General features: G+C 37.2%; 1 protein-coding gene across 1 annotated transcript in view; it reads right to left on the bottom strand.

Annotated features, from left to right (window-relative positions):
- Window positions 1-15,475, bottom strand: part of LOC140231738 (arginine-hydroxylase NDUFAF5, mitochondrial-like) — a 122,350-nt gene that overhangs the window by 85,858 nt on the left and 21,017 nt on the right. Inside the window, exon 7 of the mRNA XM_072311893.1 lies at window positions 4,350-4,389. Within this exon, the coding sequence (XP_072167994.1) occupies window positions 4,350-4,389 (40 nt within the window). The remainder of the gene's footprint in view (window positions 1-4,349; window positions 4,390-15,475) is intronic.

Consider the following 15,475-nt stretch of genomic DNA (forward strand, 5'->3'; position numbering starts at 1 on the left):
GAAAAGAGCATGAAATACATGTTCATCATAAACCTGAGGCAGTCAGGAAGAACGAGCAACTATTTAGTCTGCAAACTATCCAAAGTTGGCTAATGACATATCATACATGTTGATTTGTCTGCTTATAGATGAAAGTTAATGCTGACTAATTAAAGAAAAAGCCAGGTGAGCTGTGAATTCATCAAATTCATTTGAAATTTATCATAAATAACACAGTACTTGCTAGCTTCATCCCTTGTCATGAATCACTTATTTGATTTATCTGTGACTTCTTTGCTTGTTTATAGAGGATCATTATTTTCTTGATGTCAATGTTTTTGTTGTTGAAAAGTAATCTCAGTTGTCCTCTCTTTTTTTTTTTTTTTTTTTTTTTTGATGAAGATGCCTGACCTGATTTTATTTGAAGAATTTCAGGAGCTGACACATAGGAATCTGCAACATTGCAACAACAAAAAAAAAAAAACATCTATTAGGACCAGCAATTCTACTTAACACAGCATTATAATAAAATAGCAACAGGTGGGAATTTGACTCTTGATAAATGAATCTTCAAATTTGATTAAAAACACAGTGAGTGAAAAGGATGAAGAAAAAAAAAACACTAAAAAATTACGTGTACCACAATGTATGCAATATGATATGAGTAATATTGCACTATTTAGACATTTTACTGATACTTTCCTGCCTCCAAGCAAAACAGGTACTCTCAAATTCAAAGCAATAATGATAATTGATTGACAGGTGCTAATATACTAGGCATAACAGCTGAACGATAGCTGGGATGCGGGGGATGAATGTACACACATACACAAATGCACACACACACAAACAAACACAAACACACACCCAAACACACATACACGCAAACACACACACCACCACCACCACCCCAACCCTAACCAGTACCACCATCAATTAGGTGACAGTAATTACTCCTCCTCAGAGAATGTGTGTTTAACAACCCTCACATTTAGCTCTTGGGTGATCTAAATTATGGCTGACTGCGAGAAAATGAAGCACTTATACACTTTTGTTCCTATGACTGCAGGGAAAAGTGAAAATTTCTGCCAGTCCCCCTCTTTTTTTTCTCTTCCCATCCAATTGGAAGGAGAACTGTCCAGGGGTATTCTTGTGTTGATGGACGCTCATGCATACGTGACGAGTGTCATCGCTGACAGCGCCAGATCTAATCAGCTGGGAATGCCCTTTCACACTGCCCCTTGTCCTCCAAAATATCTGAATTCTATTGAGCAGTCGCAGCCGGTGATCTGCGAGTAATGCTTTGTAAAGTTCAACTGTGCCACATTTTGCCCCCCTCCCATTCCCCCCTGGGCAAACACTAATGACGACACGTACTGTCGCCCCATAACATACCTCGAAGATGAAAGTCGTAACTCAGCGTCAAACTTCTCGTGCAATGACCTCATTAAAATGCAAAATTATATGTATTGTCTTCCTCATTGCTGTCATTTACTTTAAGTGAAAAATTATGTGCCATTGTGATCCACTGCTTCACGTTTTTTTGCTCTTATATCAACTTCCTGTATAGAAGACTTTACTCCTCTGGTTAAAACCATAATGCAATTAGTAACTCTGACAATTTTATTATTTAGAAGAACAATAGTGACAATGATTATGAGATTATATGAAAAAAAAAATGCAGGACATCATCGTCCATATCATCACTAGCTGTACAACATTTATGACAATGATAAAAATGATGGCAATACCAGGTAACCCTAGCATATCAGTGCTTTAACACTGGAATAGTATCTCCTGGGTGCCTGGAATTAAGATTTAAGAAAACAGGAATCCTGAATGTCATCCAACCCAAGGTTATTTTTTTTTTAAGGTGAATCATTCAGATTACATTCTTGCTCTGCAAGCATCTCAAGGTAACACGGATTCTGGATTGTTTACCTATCAAAAGTTTTTGTGAAATAAAATATCTATAAATTTACATCTATTGCAAGCTCTCTCTCACTCTTTATATAAATACATAATTATATAAAAATAGTAGTCTGATATGTACATATATATATATATATGATATATATATAAGCTAATCTTTTAATGCAGTTTTACTGCATTAAACCTCTATTTAGTTGATCTAAATGGAAAAAAGCCTCCAAGCTTTGCATTAGATTTCTTAAATTTTAAAATATTCTGCCACCAAAAGAAGAAAACAAAGTGGGATATAAATTTGTAGCTCCAAGCAATGTTATCTCCAGAGAGACAGAAGTAACTTCCTTTGAACTTAACATTGCTGTTGCACAAAAATTGTAAAAACACTTAAGTATTCACCAGAAGATTAAGATGCCAAAGTGATATTTTAGATGTTTCGGACCCCACCTAACCCAACTTTGAATGGTGAACAAACGGCCTCTCTAGTAAAAGAAAAAGAATGCAACCCTCTGTTTCTGCCGTGCCTTAAAAATCCACAAGACTTTTCCAATCTAATCTCGCCCCGAGGTTACAAATGTGCGTGCCAGCAAATCCCCCCACCAATCCATCAAATTGCCTCATGTGTTCGAAAAGGCCTGGCTTCTGGAAATTGTCAAACCCCGGAAAGCTGGCTAAAATTGGATTCCTCGCTTGCCCACGAATCTTGTACCAGCTAACAAGTTCTTTGGACGAAAAAAAAAATCAGCACTAAATGCTCATTTGACATCTGTCTGATGCTTCTAAAACTCAAATTTCATGTGCCAAATGTCCTCTTCTCAGCCTAATGGTGCTCCTAACCTCTGACCTTTCCCTCTAGCCTATACATAAACACACATTTGAAAATATATTGCCTGTGGCATGATAGTGATTCTCAAAGTAAAGATCAATCTTCGGACCTGGAGGAATATCTGTCAAAGATTCTTAAAACTACAATGACTGGTTATCAATCAGATACTGGTGACTGGGAATACCATGTTGATTGAGAAGTTTTGTGCACAAACATGAAATCAGTTGTCTCATCCCTTCCAGTACCTCTTGGAGCTAGAAATCATGAGCTTCAGGCCAATGTTACATTTTTGCCTGCAAACTTGATTTGACACACATTTCTGTTACCCGCTCAAGCGTGCTTATTTTTTACACCCAGAGCTAGACATGAAAGGCAACTTGTCTAAAACACCATCTCAGTGTGCATTCAAGGCTACGAAAAATGACAACCATAGATTATGGGCGTGGCTCAATACCCCATACATGAAACATGTTCCATATGTGGAATTCATTCTCACCTACTGGGTGCATCCCTTCATCCAGGCTTGAGACTAAACAGCCCATGTCAGTTTTGTTTTGTTTTGTTTTGTTTTGTTTTGTTTTGTTTTGTTTTGTTTTGTTTTGTTTTGTTTTGTGTCTGTAATGGAGGACATTTGTGGAAGCAGCTGTTCATCATGTAGCAGACATCCTTCTCACAAGTACATGAATTCACCTATAAAGGTTACAATGTAAGGGTCCCTAATTATTGGTCAGATTGAGTCCTGATTTCTTCAATGCTGAATCCATGAACTTTGGTAGTCTTGGTACAAGGAGGGGAAAAAATTGTTTAATTCTGACTGTAATTTGTTCACTAAATTCCATATCTACTTGCTTGGGTTTTTTTTTTTTCCACCAAAGCTGATGAAAGTCTGAAACTAAAATACTATTTCTGAAACTTTCCATGGTTGGTTGAGGTTTCAGTCACAACAGTCCTTCAAAAACTAATAACACATGGTGCTGCTCAAAAAAAAAAAAAAAAAAATTCTCCACATATGAAACTAAAAATGTCAATAAAAGTGATTACCTGATCCTCCCAATACATGCTGAATAACAACGTCCTTGGAGCAGTATCAGGGCTTTATTAAACCTCATAATGCTGATTTGTCTGCATAACCTTACAGATAAGCAAGGGGTGTTGTGGGGGGGGGGGTGGTCAACTCTACACACACATCAGTGTGTTGTTATTAACTGCTAAGGAACGGCTATCCCATTCAGTATAGTGCTTTGGCCGCCATGTTTTTTGGCTCTCCTGAACATTTGACATTTTTGAGATACGAGGTCTTGTCGCCCCAGCGACGATATAGTACATGAAGTCACCTTAAAGTGACTGCTCCATTTTGGAATACTTTAAAACTACTACCCCCTCTTTTGTTTATTGTTTTCAAGATATTTATGATTCCCTTCAATAAATTCAATAACAGAACAATTATAAAATTGAAACTAAATTTTCTCCAATATATATTCATCACAAAAAAAGGTAATTGTGTGTAAAGAAATACACATTATTGCAAATTCAAAATAATATTTATGCTATGATCTAATAATCTCTCGCTTTGATATAAACACAAAGAAAAAAATAACAAACAAAGTGAGACACTGACCTGACGAAGCGTTCCTGGAAGGTCGTTGACCCAATGTAGGCTATTTAAAAGAGGAAAGAAAGAAATAAGAAAAAAAAACAGTGGTGATAATATTTTTTGAGGATGTTGCAGCACTAGATGTAAACTGTGATTGCTTTGTAATTCTATTCCATTTTGATTTCAAAGCCACCATAAACAGCTAAAGAGCATCACTCACACGGAGCGGAGACAAAAAACATGACAGCCCCGAGGTGCTGCCGTTGCCATGGCGACATATATTTGGTGTCAAAACAATGCTGCAGGCCTACATCACACGTGTAGATGAAATAAGATAATTATAATGCTGCCTGGAATAATATTGACTTGAGGACGCAGGGTGGGGGATATTTCTCCCCGACTGTCGGACGGGTGTCTCTCCCAGGATTCTCCCATTAGTGTAAGTGGTCTCCTTTACTTGTCATGGAAATAGGTCAATTTGAATTCAAAATGATTGGTAATAAGATTCAGACTGAATTTTCTGTTCTGAATAGACTTACAAGTAGAAGTTAAGGAACTGAATGCATCTATTATTTCTCCATGGCTGATAAGGAATAAAGGCAGCAGACAAATGGCAAGTCACAATGGGCACTACAACTTTGTCACACCAAGAGAAAGATATCAAACATGTTTTTATTCTTTCTCAACTAACGACAGTGTTTGTTAGGTTGTTGTTGTTTTTGGGGGGCTGTCAATATGCAACATTTTACAATTTAAAGTCTTTGAATTGACACTGAATTCTAAATTCAATATGTACATCGATGTAATGGAACATGGCTCACAGAGAATAGAGAACAGTTGTGCTAACTCGTAAGTCCTGTTTCATATTCTTCCCGTTTTTCCCCTCAAAACTCAAAAAGAAATCTACATGGATACACAGAACATGCAATCAATATAACCAGTAATTCCCCATGTTACTAACAAAACGAAACCACAAGACATTTCACTTGATACGTCCAAATCCAAATTGGTTCCTCAGGCACATACATTTTTTCAGATACATTTCAGTGGAAATAAAGTCATTTGAAGAGACAACATCTGAACAGCTTCTTTTTTTTTTAATATCACAAAAAGTTTTATAGATTAAAAGTCTTGATTTACCTGCTGGTACCCTTACTTTGTTCTGTCTTGTATTGCTTTCTGATTGATTGGTTTCCACCTACTTCAAATTGAAATAGATATCTTCATTTACTTAAAGGCATAATTTACCATTTGCAGATGAAACAAAAACCCAGCATTAGTGCTGTAAAATACTTCTAAAAGGTGAGTTAGGGATAGAAACAATCACTGTAAAAATATGAATCCATATAAATGATGTTAAGTATTGTTAAATACACAAAATGTGAACAATAGTTATAATAAAAATGTTTCCAGACTAAACTGTCTACAGTTACGGTTTATTGAGAAAACTACTGATATCTCCTTATATTTTAGGCTTTACTGGGAAAATTCTATATGGTAAGATGTTTTGTGATACAACAGCCCTACAAATGTGCATCAAATGTGATATCTTGAACATCTTTTAAATCACTGCTCCCAAAGGTAAACAGAACCTTTAAGAGCTGCATTCACATGTACAAAATAGCAGGATGATGATCGTGCTCCAAATCTCAAGATTTTTTGCTAGCGTTCACACGCTCAGAAATAGCGGGATAACAATCAAGTTCCAAATCTCGAGTTTATTCACAAGCGTTCATAAGGACAAAAATAGCCCACTAGTTGGCAATCAGTAAATCTATTGTTCTTGCACCTTACAGTGGTGTGTGCATGCTGTTGTGATGTACACTTCGAATAAAGGAATAAAAATCTCAAGATTATTTGGTTCAGTGTGTTCACACCATCACTGCCAGGCAAATTAGTGTGCTAATTCAAAAATAAGTGCAAGATTTCTTGGGTTTAGCATCATGCTGCTGATTCACTAATTTGTGGGGGTTTTGGGTCCACGTGCAAAAACCTCAAGCTTGCAGTTGCAATGCAAATCTCAAGATTAATAACCAGCTAATAATGTGTATGTGTGAATCTCCCTAATATTCACAATATGTCCAATCACGATGTAATTCCTAGCATATAATGCTATCATTATTTTCAGGATTTTTCTGCATAACCCTCATACTTATCTTCTTTTTTTTTTTCTCTCTCTCTCTGTCTCTGAACATGTAATTCTGTCTAATCTGATCATGTGTGGTGGGTGAGGGTTAAATTTTCTACATATTTCCAATTTCTATAATGAGCCATAAATGTACATGTACCTGTGTACCATCGGGGGTGGGGGGCATTTCATGAAGCATTTTGTCAGATATTTCATCTGACATACTGTTAAAAGCTACTGAAATCCTTGCATCCAACTGGCTGAGAGCAACTTTGTCCAACAAAGTTGTCGGACAAAATGCTTCATGAAATGCCCCCCAGGTGTACCATACATTTTCATATCTACTGCTGATTACAACTGGTGGTGGATTTTTTTCCCCCATGAGTATCATATCCCTGGCTTAAGGGGATAAACTGGAGCTTCAGGCCAGAAAGACTGCTCAAGTCCTGTTCTGGATCTCCCTTGAGAATGTTCTTAACCCGTTGAAGACTAGCCTCGAATATACTCGGGCAGGTGTCTATGGGAACTGCATGTTATAAAAAAAAAATCAGCCTGCCTTCAATGAGTTACTGTAAAAGTGGATATTTTCGCGCGACTAATTTTTTGCGCTTGGCCAGGTAAGAAGAGTTTTCTGTGTTTTTTAATTCCGCGGAATCAAGATATAAGGCACAGGAACACATGACAAGCAAAAATATTCGCATGGTTTTTATTTTCGCACTAGTTTCTGGTTGCGCGAAATACGTGAAAATTTCAACACCGTGAAAATGTCCACTTTTAAAGTAAGACATAATTGCCGTGTTGTGTGGGATCTGGCTGGTCTGGATTATATTACTGTAGTCAGAGCTTGAAAAACAGTTTCCTGACAACTTATCATTAGTGTATAAAAATCAATTTTCAGGTTGAGTTTATGCACTTTGGCATCTTCAAACAAAAAAGTATTGGAAGTAAGATAATCAAACACTTGCATATTATGGCAATCAAGAAAGGTGTATCACCACAAATTAATAAATCTTGCCATTATTGTGGTATCTTATTTTTCTCTCTTCTCATAGATTTTGGATTATTTCATCTCTTCTAAAATTATGAATTCTACGGAGCTCTGCTTTCACAGCATTCAACTCAGAGAAAGTGTATGATTAGGTTGATATAAAAACCATGAAGATTTTTTGTTTTCTCCTCCCGCATGGTATTTAATCTATGAATAGGAATAAGAAAGAACTCCCCACACATACCAACTAGGAGTCACCTACACAAAGGAATCATTGGTGATATATGAGAAAGATTACTGATCTTTTTCTAGCATTCTGGTTGGCGTCTGGGGGACAATTTCTGCTAAAATAAGAGTAATGTAGATTTTGCCAAACGGCAGAACTCCCAGTTCCACTTAACAATACAGACTACATCCACAGAAACACATATAATGTTATATGTCACAGAATATTAATCAACCCCCTTCCCGCAATGTCCAAGAATACATTAATAATGTCCCTAATGGGCCAATGATCAACTATTTTATATGGATATGCGAACTTTATATTCCAAGCATTCTTTGGTTTGGAGCAAGAATAAAGGGTAAAAGTTCGCTAACACAGAGTACAATCAAAATGTAACACAGAAATGGATCCTATAGCAGATGAGATGTACAATGGTTATCAGAGAAAGAAATACTTGGGATAAACTGGAGCTTGGTATAATATTATACTGTATCTAAATTACAATAAATACACATTGAAGAGAATCAAGTAAATCATTTTCTTTATTTCTATTTTTTTTTACTATGAACACAAAGAAACATGTACCTCATATGTACTCACTTTCCTTATGAAATGATGTTGACATTGACAATAACGACATAGAATTATAAACAACATGAAATTACTTTGTAAATCATCACTGCATATTAATCATCATTATACCACAATCAATACTTATTCAATACTATAATAATCCTCATTGATTATTATTATTGAGACTATCAACATTGCTATATAAGCATTATCATGTTTACAGCACTTTAATACCGTTATCCTTCTTTATTAAAGACGCCACAGTGCAAGAGTGATTTCAACTTGTATCATTTAGGAGAGTTTTGCCTGGTAATCTTAACTTTGAAAAAGAATAATTTGGAGGGAAGCTAGAATAAAGTTGGCATTCTAAGCAGAAACGTGCACTCCACTGGGAAACCTCATACTGTTTACTAACAGCCATGCAACAATCCGCCCCTGGAAGATAAAAACAGTGACTCGTGAAATATGTAGAGCACATCCAAGAAATGTCAAGCGTGCAGAGAGTGGCAGATTCGATTTCAATGCGCCGAGATAAAAATCTCGCGAGCGATGGCGCGCAAAAGTCTGATACTCCACAAAGTGGAAAGAGTTGTGAACCCTGGCATGTGTGGAGGTCACTCACTATCACCTTGAATTCTTCCATTTTTTTTCTCTCTCTCTCAATCACTCTTCGCTTGTTATTCTGGACACATCTTGAGAATATCCGAGCAAGTTTCCTCCTTGAAGTTGCATTAACGGGTGTTCCATCGGAAAAAAAAAAATACAGCAGAAGAGAGAGCAACCCTCAGGAACGTTAGAAATTCATCAAATATGACAGCAAAGAGGGGTGGAAAATTTACAGAGGTTGGAAATGCTGGAGGGAGGTGTGGCTATGACAACAGATGTACGACAAATTTTTACCTTGGGGTTTGTTTGTTTTGTTCTCTTTTTTTTTTTTTTTTTGGTTGGTTGGTTAGACAGTTTTCACATACAAACGATCGAGTCTAAGCCAGATTATGAATGCTGGCATAATCGAAACAAACTCCACCCACTTTCGACTGCCGGACATTTCCCCTCTTTGTTACATACACACTTTATCTTTGACATTTCAATGTCCAAAATGAAGGGAATTTTCCACCTTATTAAGAAAAAAATTGACACTAAAAATGCCCAATTAAAGTGGGATGTAATTACAGCTTTTTCAAAATATTTTCACCTCTAATTACTTAATCCACAACTACCATTCATCCTGTATTAATTCCTGTTGCTTTACATATCTCCTTTGTATTCATTCATCCATTATATCTCTACATCTACTATCCATACTGCAAGTGAACATTTCATTTCTTCAGTGCCAAAGTTAATGAATATTCATGTCATGATTATTCATGCCAAGCCTGTGTGCCCTTTGACCAGTCATGTACATCCACCTCAAGCCTGCATGCCAGTCTACACACACAGAGCACTGGGCAAGATGAATATTCATGAACATGATGCAACACACAGCTCCCAGGCTATCTGATGACAACAAACCTGGTCAAACCAAGGAGGTTGAAGAGATGGAGTAACAACAGAGTTATTCCCTTTGATCAATGTTCAAAGCTGCCGCTCAAAAATATTTGAAGCACTTGCCAAACAGGATCTGCTGCGCCAATACGAAGACAATTGACTCGTGTCTCATTACATAATCACCAGCCACTTTCAAAGGAAGATATGTCTTTGTGATGGTAATTACTTTTCGCTACCCCTTCTTAATAAATGGTAGGTGGTACAGACACGAGGATGCACGAACAGAAATTGAGCAAAAAATGTTGAAATAAAGATGAAAATTACTTGACTGGGCATATGCGAGCACTAATCTGATATATCTATCAATAAAGAATTATACTTGGCGATTATTCCATATTACTTTTAACTGGGGAAATTAAACCGAAAAGTGATAAAACCAGCTTCCCAGGATAGTACAGTTTTAAACATTTTCACATGATACAGCTCTGATTTACACTTTTGTGCAAATTTCTGGACGGAATTGACTTTTGTTTTACATGCGTTATCATTAAGTGAAATTTCATTTCATTTAATAAATACCCCTGGTAAATAAGCAAAATATGGCCAACATTATGATAACGTTCAAAATAAATCTTCAGATTGCTCAGCAAGATGGCGGCTTGGAACATCGATCATCAAAGGCACAAGTGCACCTGTGGAATTCTTTTGTACATCAATAGAAATCTGACAACTGTTTGAATAATTACAGCCAGTTGGAACTCCGTGTATAAAACCTCCTTGGTCAAACCATCATTGCCACAGAAAATACTACAGGGCTGTCACTATTCATGCATCAAAACTGGGGAGATTCCAAAGAGTTACTATAGGGGAATACTTCTGTGCTACTGTGTATCTCAAAAGTCATTACTTATTCCTCAATAAGGAGGGGGGGGGGGGCTTTTATATTCTTTAGTCATGGCATGATAGGATGATCTACTGTAAACGTGGAAATTTTTGCGGTGTTGAAATTCTCGCACATTTCGCGCAATCAGAAACTAGTGCGAAAATAAAAGCCCACGAATGTTTTTGCTTGCCATATGTTCCTGTGCATGATATCTTGATTCTGCGGAATTAGAAAACGTGCGAAACTCTTCTTACCCGGCCGAGTGCGGAAAATTAGTCGTGCAAAAATATCCACTTTTACAGTATTTTCAGGGAGCCTCTGGATGGATCAGAGACTTGCCAGGTCTGACTACTATTGTGTACAAAACAAAAAGACATTTGGCCCTAATTTTATGTTAGGGTGCAAGCTCAACACACTTCCACAAATTAAAGCCCAAGTCACATGCTTTAATCTCTCTCTACTGCCTAGTACTGCATAGATCCGTCTTTCTTTCTCAATCATACAAAAAGAACTTTGCACAACATGAACAGAAGGGAGGTTTGAGTGATAAAATAACCAAAACTTGGTACCTACGGTACATGATAAATGAATAATAAAATATGGCCAAAAAGAGCCACCTTGGAACACATCTTAAAGGGGATGGTTAGTAATTGATCAGTGGGAATGCTGGGTGATGATTGTTCCAATTCTTGTTGGATTCATTTTGAAGTACATTATATATCTATTGTGTGAAAATTATTTGCTTCAGAACGGTCTCATATTCAAGAAATGTGCAGTTTAATGCCCTGTCACTGTACAGGCATGCTAACCTGGCAACATTAAACTGCACATTACTTCAATTTGAGACCATTCTGAAGCAAACAATTTTCACACAACAATAGATATATAATGTACTCTTAAATGAATCCCACAAGGATTGGAACAATCATCTCCCAGCATTCCCACTGATTCCTACTGATCAGAATACTAGCCATCCCCTTTAAGTGTAGTTCCATGAAGAGAAATTTGAGTATGGTATTCCTCACCCTTAGTGTACTTTACTCACCAATTGTCATGATTGCTGGAGTGCTGTGATTCACTGATTGGCACAGATGCCTGGAAACTAATCCTCAATGAATAGAGATTACCTAATCACCTTAATCTCTATTGTATCAACATGACCTTCCTGTTAGGCGGAGGCACATTGTTACACCTAGGTGGGCTTGCTAACTGTACAACTAGATAAAGGTTGGATGGGTTTCTGAATGCTAATGAAAGCTACAGCCTGGCAAGTAAATCTTAGTGCCTCGGAACGTAAGGGGTTAACCTATGCAGTCTTCGGCTAATCTACAGAATTTGCTTTCATTTTTGCTTGTTTACATGATCAGGAAAATGCGACCATGTGTCAATTCCCATTACGAGCAAAATTTGGACTGATTTCCTAAAGATTAATCTGCCCTACTAAAAAAAAAAAAAAAAAAAAAAAAAAGACTTGTACGGCAAATAATGTATGATACTTGTGTATCCATCTTGCTTCCTTCTTGAATCTTCCACATTCATTAACCCATTATTCACAGAAACTTGGTGGAGCCTGCACAAAGCATATGAGGAATTTTAGAATCTTGTTGGTAGTGAGTTAGTCTTTCCTTGCCTACATCAGCTCCTGCCCACATTCATTTGCTTTTAATATATCACTCTGTTTTCCATCCATTCATTGGATGAATTACGATTTCTTTTCAGATTTGTATTTCTCCATGATATCACTACATGCAATCTACTGAATTAGGAGTAGTAGAGAAATATCAAGGGGGGAGGGTGATGGGAAGAGAAGGGGGTTAAAGGTTACAATTTTGATTAAATCAAGTCACTGAATATGAGCATAAAGCCCAGGTCTGACAATTCACTACAAACACAGGAGTGATTATTGGTGTAACATGATCAAGTCCTATCCCGCTTTTTCAGGCTGAAGAGCAACTCGATCCAGGCATAAACAAATATCAATTTCTAAAGAGTCATACATATCACCGGAAGGGATGATGGGGTATTGCTTCCTGAGAGTCTCCTGTTACTGGAGAGCTTTGTAAGGTATCTTTCAAAGAGTTTCATCAAGTCCCTCTCACCTTACGCCTTTCTCACCCCCCCCCCCCCCCACCACCTCTACTCTTCCAATATCATCAGGACGAAACTTTAAACAAGACTCCTTGAAGCTTACCCCTGTTGCAGCCGACTAATGTAAATAGGACTTCGTCGGAGATCTTCACTTAGGGAGAGAGCACATAACCCCCGGCAGGTATGTTCTGATTCAAACTCGGGACTCCTTCAGGCTTCGGCTTAACCTCGTTTTCCCAGGTAAGACCTGGCCCAAGAATCCCAAAATAAGCTCATAAAGAGGATTCGATCAGTGACGTACAACTTCCATCTGACAGGCAAGTAGTCCATGGGAAACCGGCTTTTGATGGAGCAACGTGGATCTCACTCGATAAATTGCTTGCAGATATTTTGCCTATGCTCGTTCAGAAATATCACTGACATACCATTTATTGATCATCATGTCAGTGTATCAGCGCGGGGGTAAGCCCAAGTTGGGAGGATTCTTCATGAATGAAGATATGAGAGCTGTGCGTGCTGCATCGTGAAGTCATTAATTTAGAGGCATCAAATTTTGTCATTATTACTTGCGTGTAGCGTAATAACCTCCAGGCCCTCTAGTAGAGCGCACCACTTCAAAGTGACAAATTACATGCTTCGGGAAATATCTCTCAATGACAAGAATGCTCCCAGATATTTACAGAGCATACTGTTGTTACTTAAAGCTCGGCAAAGAAGAGCTACTGCATAAAGTCATCAGGAGATAAACAACAACCACCTACTGAAAACGAGAGAAATTAAAGTACTTGATGGATGTGCAGAAAGAATGGACTAGTAATCATCCAAAGATGATTTATCAGCTGATGTTGCACAGTATGTAGGAAGCCATGCCAGTAACTTTTCTTTTTTTCACTTTCCAAAATGCGTAACAGGGATAATTTCCGGTAGTATGTCATATCATAATGTCTCTCTGAGAGTGTGTGAAACTATTTCCTACTACTCTTTTTACAACTACTTTTTTGTCACTATTTATTATTAACATTATTAGTATCATCAACATCAGCAGTACTCAAATCATTTCATCCATTTGTTCATTCATAAATTCTTACATTTCTTTTTTCATTTGGCTTTACAACATAAAAAAAAAATGTGGGCCTAGAGCCAAATGCTTGAATTAGAGAAATACAACTTGTTCAATCACACAAAACTGGTATATGGTACATGTATATTAGTTTAGCATCTGAACATTTTCTAGTGGAACATTTTGCCACCATACTTTGGGTTTGTTGAGAGAAATTAAGAAGCCAATCGTCACAAATCTGGAATGAAATAGTGTCATTTTGCCTTGAATGGAGACTAATCCAGAAAAATAGTACTAAGTACTTGGTGTAGAATCTGTGCTCAGAATGAAATAATCTGGCAGGAAATAGAATTTAAATGTTTTTTTTTTTCCTTTTTTTTTGTAGATGCTACATGTATTACATTCAACTCCATGAGAAATAAACATGAATTTTTAAGAGCAAACTGATTTCCTATTAGCAACCTGGATACAATTTGAATGTCTTAGGCAAGTCATCACTGGTATCCATTGCTAGATATGAGAGGACCTTTGGGATTTTACGTGTATCCGCAAAAGAAGATCATCACCTCTAAACCTCTTGATCACTCCGTGACACTTTGACAAGTTGGGGATTCTACCCTCCGTCTTCAAGGAACATGAAGCAATGAGCGTGCATGTGTTTGCACACTCAATTGCAAATTCTGCTCTTCCTTCAACATGTATCTCATTTACTTTGGATGCAAGGGTGCCAAGGTTTGGGGACAATGATCACCAATTTGACTTGCAAAAAGGGCAAAATGTTCCCGAAAAACTTCACACTCTGATGTTCATGCGACCCAAATCCGGACTGCATTATTCATCCCCCCTTGACTTTGAGGTGCTCAAAAGGGACCTTGAGCCGGCTGATGTAAAATTCCACATGCTGTTTCTACACACCCGGGGAGTAGATAATCTTCAAGTTACTGTTTCTTGGGATTGTGGCGCGTGACGATGACAACAAAATCGGGCTGTGCCCATCAAACGAAACCCATTTTTCAGAGATGGGAAGCATAGATAATAGATCCTCAACTTTCAGGCGATACCAAGTTACCCTACACATACATATACCTTTGATATACGAAAACAAAGTCATGAAATCAGCAATATCACTTCTGCAAGGAAAAAAAAAAAATCAGTATTCATTGCACACAAGTGTATTACAAATGTAGTTCATTGTATCTACAGTGCTGTCTGGTAGAAACCACCAATAGATAATTCTAGGTCTTAAAAACAGAATTTTGCAGTGATGGGTTATCTCAGTGTTGTTTGTTGCAGAGATCTCAATAGATGCAGCATCTAGAGTCAAATCTTATTCACAAACTCTTCAATTTCATTCCACATTGAAGGAAATACAATAATTCTTGTCAAGCTCTCACAGAACATTCAAGTTGGAGACATTTCCTAGAGCCAAGATTCTCTCAGTCACACATTACTGACAGCTGCCTACACAGTATATGTCAAGATGTCAACATTTTGAACCCTAGAGGACCATTGCCCCCCGCAGCATATGACTTTACTTTAAAAGTGTTTATGCATTCATGTTTACATATCTATTTATTGTGCTATTTATCAATCAATCTTACATTCATTATATTGTCACTTACATATTGATTAATTCATTCATTTATTAATTTCTTTGCTTATAAAGGTTGGTAAGTCCTTGGAAGTATCAATTCAGATATTCATTCATTTATCATA

The sequence above is a fragment of the Diadema setosum genome, chromosome 1 (assembly GCF_964275005.1).
Source record: "Diadema setosum chromosome 1, eeDiaSeto1, whole genome shotgun sequence".
In the NCBI taxonomy this organism is placed as follows: Eukaryota; Metazoa; Echinodermata; class Echinoidea; order Diadematoida; family Diadematidae; genus Diadema; species Diadema setosum.